This window comes from Labrus bergylta, chromosome 19 (genome assembly GCF_963930695.1).
Source record: "Labrus bergylta chromosome 19, fLabBer1.1, whole genome shotgun sequence".
In the NCBI taxonomy this organism is placed as follows: Eukaryota; Metazoa; Chordata; class Actinopteri; order Labriformes; family Labridae; genus Labrus; species Labrus bergylta.
In genome coordinates, this window is record NC_089213.1 from 12,621,432 (window position 1) to 12,635,589 (window position 14,158).

The 14,158-nt window shown below is 44.6% G+C and overlaps 1 protein-coding gene across 2 annotated transcripts in view; it reads left to right on the forward strand.

The window, feature by feature from the left end:
- Positions 1-8,692: 8,692 nt before the first annotated feature.
- Positions 8,693-14,158, forward strand: part of enpp2l (ectonucleotide pyrophosphatase/phosphodiesterase 2-like) — a 45,236-nt gene continuing 39,770 nt past the window's right edge. The window contains exons 1-3 of one of the 2 annotated variants that reach the window (XM_020649484.3): positions 8,693-8,961; positions 13,001-13,106; positions 13,804-13,953. In XM_020649484.3, coding sequence (XP_020505140.1) covers positions 8,944-8,961; positions 13,001-13,106; positions 13,804-13,953 — 274 coding nt within the window. In that variant the 5' untranslated portion in view covers positions 8,693-8,943. The remainder of the gene's footprint in view (positions 8,962-13,000; positions 13,107-13,803; positions 13,954-14,158) is intronic. The other variant, XM_020649485.3, reaches the window with a different exon arrangement.

The window sequence follows — 14,158 nt, forward strand, 5'->3', positions numbered from 1 at the left end:
ACAGTGTGCAGACAGTGAACATGTTGGAGATAATTCCACATTCCTGACTCTTTACATCACAGCTGATCGATCGGCACACTTCCTGATCATGAGTCAGACAGCACACATGCTTTGTGATAAAAACACAGATAACGGGATGGATGACAACAAGACAGGAACACAGAGACGTTCCAGGAACAGCTCAGCTTGTTTGTGTTTACACAGTTACACACATTCAAACCTTTGTTTGGAAACGCCAGATAAAAAATCCTGACGATGAAGAAAGTTCAGTTGTGTTACTGATGTAAGCCATGAAACTCTAACTAATGTTTCATCTGGATTTGTTTGGACCAGAGAAGGTAGGCGGTTTTAAGGCACCCCCAACACGGCCGTTTTGGACGCCCCTCGGTTTACCAGATATGAGACCAGTTATCAGGTCAAACCAACAGGTGTTGCAGTGATGGAAGCGGACAAGAGAACTAGTTCAGATAGAAGTGATTGTACCCGACCTAAAAAGCCTCTACATGTTTCTAATAAACTCCACGAGCAGAAACGTGCTCAAACTAGGATCAATATTGGAGATGCTTTTGAAAAATGGAGAGAGGTTAGAACACAGAAAGGTTTACAGACCGATGCAGAGCTGGCTAAACACTGAAGCTTCAGCGTCCACCACATGGCAACCTGCGTGAGCATCGACTCAAGAGGGGGGGGAGAAAGCTCTCTACTATGTTTGGAATTGAGACTGCAATACCCATTTTAAACACTAGGGTCAGAGTTGCATACTGTGCCTTTAAGGTTGAACGTTGGTGACATCAACAACATCATGAATCGTTTCATAAATGTATTTAGAAAAGATTCTTTCAGACAAAAATGATAACCTTCTCTCAGCTGCATTACCTCAAAGAGGATTTAAAGGATTGAAATCCGATCATAAAAAACCTGAAAGTGAAAATGCTTCGTCTAAAGAAGGCAGAGATCAACACGTGTGTATTTACTTTTACAAACATTTGCACAACACTGACATTAGCTGTGAAAGATCCATCCACAATGAGCATCAATTAAAACTCCTGCATGACCTTTTTTAAAGAATCAATAAATCCCATCAACTCCATCAGTGAGCTCAGACATTCTTGCTGCTCTGGAAGTCGGCTAAAGGTCGATGACGTCACTCAAACACAGCAGACTTTTTTTAAATATTTGTTTCTTCACTATAGGAACATCTTCAGCTGTCATTTAAAGATAAGAAACAAAAACCTTTGGAAAGATAACGATGGTTTACTGAACCAGATCAGCTTCGTGTTGTTGGACGTCTTTTGGGACAAAATCTCCTCAAACGTTCACCACGGATCTTTGATTAGGAATTCTTGTGTTGTCAAGGTACCGGAGTATTAGACATCCGTATGATTCTCTTAACTGTTTCGTTACTATGGCAACCAAACCAAAAATCCTCAACACCCATTATTGGATCATTTGTTTTTTTAAATGATCAAAAAATCTCTCTCTCTTGTAAAAATACGACTAAAGATCTGAAGTTTCTTTAAAGCTTTGGTTCCTTTAAAATAACAGAGTTTGTAACTTTTCTTCATTGTTTGTAGGTGTGAATGTGAGTGTGGCTGGCTGTGTACATATGTCAGCCCTGTGGTTGGCTGGTGACCAGTCCAGGGTGTAACCCCACCTCTCACCCAGTCACAGCTGGGGTCAGCTCCAGCACCCTGCGACCCTGAACAGGAAAAGTGGAATAGATGATGGAGGGATTAATAGTTTAAAAAAGTATCTAGTGGCAGCTTTAAAAACGAGCTGAGCCGAACTCTCACTCACTCAGTCAGTTGTGTCCTCACTTTCGACCCAGTGACCCGCGAGCTGTGATGACTCACCTTCATGTCGTTTACGTTTCACCCCATAAGTAAATGAATTCCTTTAAAGCAGTGGTTTGTTTTAGAAGATATGAGTTCAGGGCTCACGTTGGCTCCTTATGGCATCAGGTGACGTCGTCTTTGAGAAACAGCAGAATGTTACGTTAAACTTATACACTTAACTTGTAAAATCTTGGAACTAGCGCAGTCAGCGTGAACGCATTAATCACCATGAGATTAAAGGGGACATATTATGAAAAATCCACTTCTACACTGTTTTTGAACATATATTTGGGTAACCTGAGTGTCTACTGACCCACAAAATGTGAAATAAACCCATCCAGTCATTTATTTGTGGTCTGTATAAGTCTTACAACACAGAGAAAAATGCTCTGTTTCAAATGTGCTCTCCTTGTGATGTCACAGTGGGATTCTGGTCAAAAAAAATCCCCTCCCCGCTCGTGGTTTCTCCACCCATGGACTCCACCCCCAGCCTAGAACAAAACTTTTGAGCAGGTCCGCCATTTTTATTCTCGCCACAGAGGAGTGATGTCTACTGGGAAAACTCAGTGGGGGCTCATTGCATTTAAAGAGACACACACACCAAAACAGAGCATTCTGAGAGAGCTGGTTTATACAGGGTCACAAACCTCCTCTGATGCTTGAGTCATGTTATATTTTGACCAAAGCACAGCACAGATGTTTCATTTAGACCACAGGGGACTGTTTGAAAAGGTGGAGAAGGGGGATAATATGTCCTCTTTAAGGTAAAAATATAATGCATTAATTGCCATTTTGCCCCTTTCAGCACCTCAGTATCTTCCTGCCGTGGGTTTGAATCTGACCTCTTCCCTTTGCTGCACGTCCTCCCCCCACTGATGAGTCCAAAGTTAAATCTACCTCATGACATCAAACCTGTCAAACATGAATACAGCCGAGCAACGTCTCCTGAAGCCTGAAGGATGATAAAAGGTTAATGACATGAGAAAATGAAATGCAGCCGAAGTCTTCCCTGATCATGTGATCCTGTCCTGCTCGGTGGCTTAATGCTGTCGTGTCTTATTGATTTCTGTGATCAATAATCTGGCAGGCTGCAGGACGGAGACCAGCACAGTCAATACAGAGAGTTATAAAAACCTGCAGAGCATCATGTCCACATTGATTCAGTCTTATTACACTTGGAGGTTTTCTGAGGTCCGTCTCCCACACACGGAGCGATCGGACCGAGCTGATCGTCCCTCTGCTGCAGGGCCGTCTCCAGGATCTCTGGGCCCCATGGACAGATCTCACACTGGGCCCCTGCCCCACAGCCTCAGCTACCCCTGTGACATCACTATAACCAAACCTCCATCGCACTAATGACCCATTACAAGACTTTAATAAAGGTCGGCAACATTTTACTCCTTCAATACTTTTAGATACCCCTTAGAAGTGCCAGATAACAATGAGTTCATCCAAAATGTAAAGTAAACTTCTGCACAGATTAAATTACACCAAAATTTTGGCATCTTTAAGACTTGTGCATCGGACTGCACAAAGCACGTTCGTGCGTAAATCCTGACATTTTCAATGAGGTTGTTGGTTGTAGAGAACAGACAGTGTTACAGGAGTTTTTTGAATAAGTCCAAAGATGGGGCATTTTGGGACTGGGACGCTGAAGACCCTGTCTCCTTAGGTGCAGAGTCTGGTGTGTGGCATGGACAGCAGGCCGGAGGTTTAGGTTCATGGTGTGTGGGTGCAGGAGGTCTGAGAGGTGCTGAGGGGCAAGGGTGAGGAGGGATTTATAAGTGAGGAGTATTCTTTATTTAATTCTGGGTCTAAGTGTGAGCCAGTGGAGGTGGATGAGGGGTGGGGTGATGTGCTGCCGGGGAGGACTCTAGCAGCAGAGTACTGGACTGTCCAGGGCTTTGTTGGGTACCCACAACAGGACTCCAGTGCAGATGGGAGGTGAGTACTGTAAAGTGGGTTTGGTGGTGGCTCTTTCATACTTTATCAGAGATGGTGCTGCCCTCTGCTGGACAAAAGCTTCTGACACAATCATGCCCAAGAGCAGCTCACAACCACATCTTCATCATCAGTGTATCCTTACTGTAATCCTGTTTGTCTTCTAAGCATCAATCAGACTGAAAATGAATTCCTTCTTATAAGCTACATGAAGTAACAGATAGCGATGGTAGAAGTATTTGATGGTTAAAGGACCTGGAGCTGATGTGCTCTTATCACAGCTTTGAAGGTAAATCACCCAGAGGAATACTTTGAATCCTGACTAATCTGTCAATCATCCAAATGATCTAAGCACAGTTTAAAACGTCAAAGTGTCCGACCGACTCCGAGCGTTAAAATGATCTAAAGATACATTTCAGAAAAGTTTAACATGCACAGAAACGTTTCTCTGTTTTCTCTTAAAGGAGACACGTGGACACAGGAACAGGCTCTGTGTGTGTGTGTGTGTGTGTGTGTGTGTGTGTGTGTGTGTGTCTGTGTGTGTGTGAGTGTGTGTGACTGTGTGCTTGTGTGTGTGTGTGTGGGTGTGTGTTTGAGCATCATGAGGCAAATATTAACTTTGTCCAAAGTACATTAGTGTTCCTGAATTACGATGCACAAAAGTCAGCAGAGTGAACGTATCGGAGCGCTATCCGCTCTGAACCTCAGACTCTCCGATCCTTCAAACATCAGAGATATTAAAGGCTCGTTTCCACATTTCACAATCAGACGCTCAGCAGGTTGGTATGAATGGAGACATGAGGAAAACTCATGCTGAGACGCTGGAGCTCAGAGGACAAAAAAAAGACGAGTGATCAAAAGACATGACCCTAAACAGACTCACTCCTTTTATTGACTGTTCTCTCACGGAGAGCCTGATTTACTTTAAGCAAACAAAATCCTTCTCAGTTTGAAACAATCCTCCTCTCCTGCGACTTAAAGCTCAAAGCTGGTTATGAGAGATTATAAAACAACCCCTACAAGAACTAAAGGATGGAGAAGGAAATGCTGCATGACTGAAATCAGTCATTCTTCTCACTTTGTCACTTTTTACCTCTCTCACATTTTCTTCCTGACCTTGAACCTGACCTTGAGGTTGAACTCTGTGGTGTAGTGCTCTAGTGTAATACTCGGTCTGGAGACTTTTTGAAGGTCTCTGTCTCGTCTCAGAATCAAAATCAGTTTCACTCGGTCATGTCTCTGTTGGACAGTTACAAAATCTGCTCGTCTTTTGTTTATGTTAATTTCATAAGAATCCCAACTCCCTTAAGTCAAGTAGCATCCCGTCTCATCTGAAACCCTTTTCACACATACCGAAATCTCTTGAAAAACTCCAGAGATTTGGCTACCCCGAGGTTCTTCAGGCTATGTGTGAACGCAAACAGCCGCATTTTTCGTGCAGACTTTACCCGGAGTTTATCCTGCCAGACCCCTAGTATTTTATCCGCAGAATATCCGAGTGAGCTGATGTCTGAACACAGCCGAATATACTCCGGAGATTTCAACTCGAGCCAATGGGAATAGAATGACGTTTATATACAGTGACCGGCTAAAGTATCTGCACGCGACCACCACAATCTCCGTGCACGTAATTAAATGGCTGCATTATGTTTTCTGTTCGTCAGTATGTTGTTCTCCACTCTTTTGTGGATGTTGTCATTCCATTGGACTACAAATAGCATTGATATAAAGAGAAATATTCTCATTATAACGTCGTGTAGTGGACTCTGTTACTAAGGCTGCTACTTCCGCATTGTTTATTTACGTCGGGAAATCCCCTGTGCCCCCTCCCCTCTGACAGGGTCCCCCACTGTGGGGAGCATATGTGAACGACTAGGTCAGGAGAATCTCCGGAGAAGTCCTCCTGTAAATATCTAGATATTATCCGGAGTGCATATGTGAAAACGGCTTGAGTGAGGGAGGTTTAGAAACTCAGCAGCTCTGGTTTAAAGATGAGAAACATCAGAAGAAACTCGTGTGTGTGCACACAGAATGTAGAGATGTTGTTTCTGCAGCTGATCAAACAGAGCTCCTTAAACTTTGACTAAACTCAGAAGTGTGATGTCTCGAGGTCGAAGGTGACGGAGGCCGTTTAAGCTCATCCTGAGGCGTCTGAACCCTGAATTTCCTCTGTCTGTGTCTCCTCTGTCTGCGATGACAGACTGGCGTCGTATGAGGTGAGAGTCTGAGCAAACCGACGAAAAGTTAGACCAGGTGAGATAGCAGAAACGGACGTCCGAGCTCTTCATGCACAAAAAACGAGACACAAGAGATAAGTAACAAACTAACATAAATAAATATTTCGGCCTTTGTGGTGATTGTCGTAAGCTCAGTGTGTTTCTTCAGACATGTGATGAAAACATGAGGAGGTTGTTAAATAAGCCGCAGAGCGTACCCGTCCACATCCTGCTGTCAGGTCGCCCCACATGGACGAGTCCAGGTGTGCTGAAACTTAAGCTGCAGCCCGACTTCCTGCCAGGATCAACCTGCTAATCACAGCCTCGGGTGATGAGGGACACGCCGGCCAATCAGATTGTCTTGTGGCTTATGGAAGCTAATCTGTGCCAGGGGGCAGAGTTTGTGTGTGTGTGTGTGTGTGTGTGTGTGTGTGTGTGTGTGTGTGTGTGTGTGTGTGTGTGTGTGTGCTTTGTCATTCAGGACACACACACACACAATGAGGTTTTATCATTCCGAATCTCTGTATTTTCTTTTCATGTCTCTGCAGATCTGTGTGTGTCTGTGTGTGTGTGTATGCCTGTGTGTGTGTGTGTGTGTGTGTGTGTGTGTGTGTGTGTGTGTGTGTGTGTGTGTGTGTGTGTGTGTGTGTGTGTGTGTGTGTGCATTCGTCAACGTTTGCATCTGTGTGGTCTTTTTTGTAAGACGAGGATGTTTCCCCCTCAGGTGCTGGATGTACAGATCACTTTCAAAGCAGAGAGATTTGTCCCCCCTCCCCATGAACAAAATGTTCCCGGCAGAGTGCGGAGCCTTTCTAAAACCCTGTGTGTGTGTGTGTGTGTGTGTGTGTGTGTGTGTGTGTGTGTGTGTGTGTGTGTGTGTGTGTGTGTGCGCGCGCGTGTGTGTGTGTGTTTATAGCAGCACTGTGAAAAGAAGCGTGATGCTGCAGCTTTCTGTGCTTTTCATCTAAAAATCACAGAGTAGCTGTCAGAGGGGCTGACAGCCGTCCTGCAGAGTGCTCAGGTGGAGGTGTTACCTGCTGCAGAGATGGCTTTAAACAGTGCCGCTCTCCTCACAGCCAGGTATCTTTGTATCTTTGTTTACAGGGGACATCAGAGAGGGGATCTCATGACACCCTCACAGCTCAGCTCTCTGTTAGCTCTCTGCAAGTTTCAGGTTTTATATTGTCACACACACACACACACACGCGCGTGCGCCTCTGAAATCTTGAGTTGCCCTCCCAGTGAAGTTGTTTGTGTTGGACAGGAGAGCAGGGGTCACGGAGGAGAAGTCATGACTTAAAAAAGAGTCAAATGGTTAAAAATGGCAGACAAATAAATGTTGGAAATAAACAAATTAATGAATGCTGGCTCGGTGGGGGGAAGGGGGGGAGGGGCTTTTGCCTGTTGGGCCCACACAGAGAGCGACAGCTGTAATTTATAAAATGAACATCTCGCTTTCTTTAAAGGCTCTATTATGTAACGTTTCACATGTATAAATCGTTTTTTATCGCCCAATAATAAGTGAATGGTTAACTGATGTGAAAAAGTAGATCGTCCCGCTTAGGGCCCTGACACACCAAGCAGACGGCAAAGAACTAGTGGTGACCAAGTGGCGTCACCTCACGTCGCCTTTTGTCTGGGCCAAAAAGTTGCATTTGAACACACCGCAAAGACTGCAGCCGACGGCCAACCACCACATAGGCCTACGTTCTGCTCATGCGTGAGAGGCAATAACTCTCCATGCCAGCAGGCGGTGGTAGTCTGTAATTGTCATTCCAAAAAGGGGAAACTGGAAGAGGGCGAGGAAGAATGCGGATACATAAAATTGTTGCGATACGAGGAGACAATTTTCTCACTGCTGTCGCTCAACACTCGTAATATAGATACTTCTAATGGAGAATAATGTCTGATAAAAAGTGGGAAAATGGAGCCGATGATGATGCTCGCTCGTGTACGTACGAGAGCGTGCAACAGGTTACTGGTGCAGTTCACCTAACGGCCTCGGGTGTCACTACAAACGCAGTGTTTTTGAAAGTTAAGAAGAATGAAAACTAGAGATTGAGATTATAAAGCCGCCTGTGAAATGTTTAATGAGATAATCACTCAGATGTGAAGTGGGGTACTTTCTGGTAGAATAAAATCTGACATCTTTTTGCAACCAGTGGAGTTGCCCTCCTGTGGCCATTATACGATCCTCTTCTGGTGTGTGGGGATTTTGGACTAGTCACAATATAAACTGCGGCCCCCAGGAAGAATAGCCTCTGGCTATACTGAAGCTAATGGGGATCCAAATAAAACAAACAAACAAACAAAGCCATAAAACAAATACACTGTCAGATTTCCTTTTCTATGCGCAGATAAATATTTACACTTGAGACACCAAGGGGTAATAGAAACGTAAATATTATCCCTCCATATTCCTTTAAGAGTGACTGAAAAATGAACATTATACAACCTCTGTTCTCCCTCTGAGTGCCCCTCTCTCTCTCTCTCTCTCACTCACTCTCTCCCGCCCTCTCTCTCTCTCTCTCTCTCCCTCTCTCTCTCTCTCTCTCTCTCTCTGTCATTCTCTCTCTCCCTCCCTCTCTCTCTTCCTCCCTTTCCCTCTCTCTCTCTCTCTCCCTCCCCCCCCCCCCCCCCCCCCCCCCCCCCCTCTCTCTCTCTCTCTCTCTCTCCTGACTGTGTTGGACTCCGGAGCGTCACCCCGACCTGACGCACTCTTGTACCAGAGCGCAGCTGTCACCATTACTCCACGCTTATTGGCCCGAGACCGAGAGAGGCAAACAACTGGAGAGAGAGAGAGAGAGAGAGAGAGAGAGAGAGAGAGAGTTGGACATCTGCTCCATCGATCTGCGGACGCGCACTGAGGAGTTTCTCTCGGACGTTGGCCACCTTTTCTGCGCTTTCGGTTTTTTTAAGGGGGAATGCCAAAGTGGATTCACAGCTAGAACATGCTCCTGGGAAATCTGGTACGGTAAGACTGTGATTGTTCTGTTGTTTAATCCACATGTCGCATTGTTTTAAGCTTTCATGAGATCAGCTCTCTCCCCCCCCCTCCGTCCCTCCCCCGCGTCGTACAGGGCTGATGTATTGACCTGCGCGTGAGAGAGCTGCACTTTGACTCGCTTTAAAGTTTGGAGGATTCACCTTCACAGAGGACTTTACGTAACTCCGAGAGGTGAAATGAATTATAGAGCAGAGATGACGGGCTGCTGTTTTTTTTTTTGGTCGGACTGACGCCGGGACAAAATGTCGTCACAAAATGATGATGATGATGATGATGATGAAGATTGTGAGGATGAAGAGGGTGAGGATGATGGAGCTGCTCAATGTCAACAGTGACACACAGGTTTGCTAACCTGGGGGAGGTAATGTAAGCACGAGCTGCAGGTTAATGGTTACTCCAGGGACTGTCCTTGTTTCCGCTCATCATCATCATCATCATCATCATAACCATCAGCACCTTGAATATCAGGATGACGCTGAGGAAGGTTAATATGTGGCCTAAATATATCAATAATCATATGAAAGTCACACTGACACTAAAGTCATAGAGAATAATATTTATTGTACTTGTATTGGTGTCAGTGGTCATGCAGGCTTGTGGGAAAAACTGAGCCTTCGACCGAAACCTCGTTTTTACTTCTGTGTCAAATCGACGCCGTCGCATAGCCCTGTATACGCAGAAACTTACAGTACGCACTTTAATTTATAGCATACTAATGAGTCGAATCTATGGCCCAGCAACGTCACTACATCCGTGTGTTGGTGTGTCTGCTCGTGGGGCCCCTGACCAGTAAGGAGCCCCACGTGGGCTGACAAACTTTAAACCATCAGTGGATTCTAATGTGAAAATGTATCAATGACGGAGTGCTCTGCTTAGCATGGCCATGCATGATCCCTGTGAAAACCCAAGTTAGTCAAAGTTATGAAAGAAAAATAAAGAGGAATTATCCATCTGGAAGTTTAAAAAAAAAAAAAAAAAAAAGGATGAGGAAAAAGAGAGCAAGACATTGGATCTGAAGTTTCTGACACCAGCAATGGAGAAAGAAAAAGTGCCCACTCCTAATGGTGATAACGGTAACTATTATCTATAACATAAAGGTGATGAGTGCTGGCTGGAGGGCCTGTCCCACCTCTACATTTTCACATGGGGCCCCAACACGCTCCAGAATCACCACGGTGTCTGCGTAGCTCTGCAATGCCCCACCTACAAACGCTAGCTGGCAGTGAGATTTATATGCTAGTTATTTCTGCAACATTAGAATATGACAGCGATACAGGAAATGTTGTAAATGCAGAAAATGTGATGCTTCCCAATGGACCAATCACAGGGCTTGTGATGGCCGTTGTTTCGACACATAGGCTAGTTACATTTCTTCTGCGTAGGTGCAGCGCTATGCATATGTCGCCGGGGCATATTGCGTGTACTCTGTTGTGACATAATTGGGTGCAGGCGACAAACCAATTCCTCAAATCTACGTGCCGATAACTGAGAATATTTGAAGTGCATTTCCTCATCTATGTATCTCAATGGCCAAACAAGAGCAAGAAATTCCCTCACCCTCTGCCGCGACCGAGTCAGCGCATGTTTATCCATCTTCTCCGATGTCTCCTGTCTTTTCTTCATTGCAATAATCAGCTGTTGCTCAATAATTATCAGGTCCTCTAACTCCAATGTTATACATTTGGTTGCCATGGTTTTCTGAACACAAACAAGCAGAAACTGCCGATATAACTAGCATAGAAATCGCACTGTCAACAAGTGTTTGTATAGTGCTCAAGCTAGCATAGTGCTCAAGCTAGCAGAGTCCACTACGTGTAATGTCCGTGATACTGTTATAATTCAATCTTTGTTTCATACAGTAGTCTGTTTTTGTCAACTTAGTGTTTACATCCTTAAATACTGTGGTGCAGTCACCACCAACTCGCAGCAGACAGATTTGTCTTCACTTTTTCTGTGGATGGCTTCGTTTTTCTTGTTTAAAAACTGCAAATCGCAACGAGATGAGCCGATGTTGTCCCAAATGATGACACAGTGGCTGGTTTTAGTACATGCAAATGTCAGAGGTCGTGAGTGCTGCCAACACAGATAGCGCCTTTAATGGACATAGGCCCTCTCAGCACTCAGAATACCTTTTGGCCAATCAGATTACTTGGTCAGGACAAGCTGGTCTATATATAACTAATTGACTCTTCCACTGCAAAAATATGGCAATCAAGAGTTTCTGCTTTTCACAAAGGTTTGGTTAGGATTTACCATTTAGAAGGGAGTGATAAATGCCCAGCAGAGATGATGCAGTCAGACACAAACATGTTCTGGAAGAATTTTTACGGTTATATATCCAGATGTTGAGGTTCTGATTCCAATTTGGAAGACCGAACTGAAGATGTGAGATCGCCGAGTGTCTTTTTTGTATTCCTCATGTGACCCCTCTGATTTATCACGTGACTTGCTTTAGAGTTTTACTACAAATTAACTGCTTGCTGTATTGTACAGATGTTTCCAGGGAACTACTCCATGGGGTCCTTGAGATGTCTCCAGGAGGTTTCTCAAGAATATTAGTTCAAGTCACCGAACATCTGTTGAGCTGAAGTTTAAATCTTCTCTCTGTTGGTCTTACTCGCTCTCAGACGGTTTCATCTGCTTTGTGATGTCCCAACATGACTTTGGGCATCTTCCCCTCAGAGCAGCTTTAAATGTTGGAATGATTAGTTGTTTTCTGAGTTTCTGCTTTGATAGAACTTTTAGTGCAAACGTATTTGCCAATGTATTACTGGCAACACATCAACACATCAAGCAGAAACCTTAAAAAATTACAGTTACAGCTTGAGCCTGAGTGACTTCACTCAACTGTTCCTGCAGGGGGCGATGGAGACCCATCGGTGGCGGTCTCCATGCTGGAAATGCTGTCTCAGCTTAACTTTTAGTCAACTTAACGACAGGCTGAGAGCTGGAGCTGAGGCGGGTTTTAAGCCTACTGACAAACCGTTACAGCGCGCCCGCCTGTCAATCAGGTCAGCTACACGCCTTATTGTGAATAACTCTTATCCTTCATCAAATCAAAACTGATGAGTCATCAAAACATTCACTGCCCGTACAGTGTGTGCCGATCGAGACATGAGCTAATCAGACCTATTTGTTTTTTTGAACCAGGCTGTAAACATGTTAATCTCTGTTCTAAAAACAGGCTTTTTAGAATGGGTGTGTATGTGACTTCCTGTGCTTCTGCAGCCAGATTCTAGTGGACACTCCAGGAACTGCAAGATTTTACACTTCAGTATCAGCTTCATTTTTCAACACTGGAGGTTGCGGCTTGGATTAAACCTACTTTTACAAACTCTACCTCAGCTCAACTGAGCAGGAACGTCCACTTATCTAGGCTTCTTGTCAAATGTCCAAGTGCTACATCTTTCTGTAGAAAAAAAGACGAAACAGCACCCAATCGTGATGCCTGGTGTGATGTTTTTGAATCAAAGTGTTATTATTTCCTCTCGACAAGCCTAATTTGTTTCCCCTAATTCAGGGTTCGGTTTCATAAGGAATGATAAGGGAGGGATTTTCAGCAAGGAGATCTCTCAGCTGGTTTGTTTATGTGTTTATTTAACAGTGACATAAACAGATATAAACAAAATGATGCTTCAGATTTTGACTTACTGACCATCACCCCCCCCCCCCCCTCACTATCTTCTATCTTTGTTGGGAGCAGAAGGTTTATCTGCAGAGGTTAAGTGATGGCTCTTTTCTCTGAGCTAAACTTGGAATAGAATCACACAACACTCAACTTCTCCAGGGTCCCCCCTCCTTTCTGCCCGTTGACCTCTGACCCCTTTGGTGAGAAGTGATCATGAATGTGTTTCAGAGGAGGAGAAAATGAACTCCTCATTAGTGCAACAAGGTAGCATGAAAACATCCTGGCTCAGCCACCCCGAGCTGGGACTCTCGGGCTCTGCTTGGATTAATAATCCTGTAATGTCAAGTCTAATCATGTGTGTTTCTTCCTGTAGGTAGTGGTTGTGTTCTGTCTGTGGAGTACCGACGTCAGCAGAGCTTATGTTTTTCAAGCCAGTGGGCCATCAGAGGGAGGAGACAGCCCCCCCTCTCAAGTTAAAGGTGAGTAAAGCCTCCATGTCAGGACAAAAATGAAAATCTGCTTGTTAAGGAGTGGCACAAACTCCTCAACGAGAAGCCCATTTTACACCGAGATGCTGCTGCAGCACAGCATGCTGATGTCCCAGTCTGTGAAGTCACATTGCGGTTCGACGTTTCAGCTTGAGCTCCACATACACACAGTCAGACAGGCACACACACACAGCGATACAATTTCTCCTCTGTTACTACCTCTGGTGCCGGCAGACCGACTTAGCCCAACCTTTACACCTCTGTCTCATTCACACTGATGCTGAGGCATAATGGAGGCCCAAAAGTTCAGTCTTGAACACGCAACAGAAAAGGGGCTACTGAAATAAGCAGGTTTACTAGCAGGTTATTCTCTTATCCAAAAAAAGTGTTTTTGAAGTTCATTTCCTCCCAGGCTGAAGGTGGTTCAATAAATCCAACTATTTTTTAAAACATGCACGTACTTAAAACCATTACATTTAAAATGTGTTTGCTGTATTGAATTAATTTCATCCTGTAACTGGACTGATTGGCTTGTGGACAGATTGGGACACATAATGAAGTGTATTTTACATAATCAGGTGAAAAAAAACATCCTTATCTGATGTAGGAATAGCTCAAGCAAAGTTTTGCCAATAAATCTGCAACAACTGCCGCCCTGTGTCTGAATGAGTCCCTCTCCCACCTCCAGACGTCTCAGAGTGGGTCAGCTCAGCGGGATCCTGTAAGGGGAGGTGCTTTGAGCTGGATGAGGCCAAACCTCCAGGATGCAGGTGTGACAATCTGTGTAAGACTTACTACAGCTGCTGCTCCGACTTCGACAAGCTCTGCCTGAAAACAGGTCAGTGTGATGTCACCATTCCTCAGTCTCTTCTTCCTGTTTTGATCTTCTTTAGCATTTTATATCCAACCAGGACTATTGTGAGCCACGTCCTGTTGTATAAGCACCAATATAAACAGCTTTGCAGCCTTGCATGCCTCTCTTAGTCCTCTCTAGTTGATATGACTAAACTTGTATTCAGGCAGTAACTCTCTTCTTCACCAGT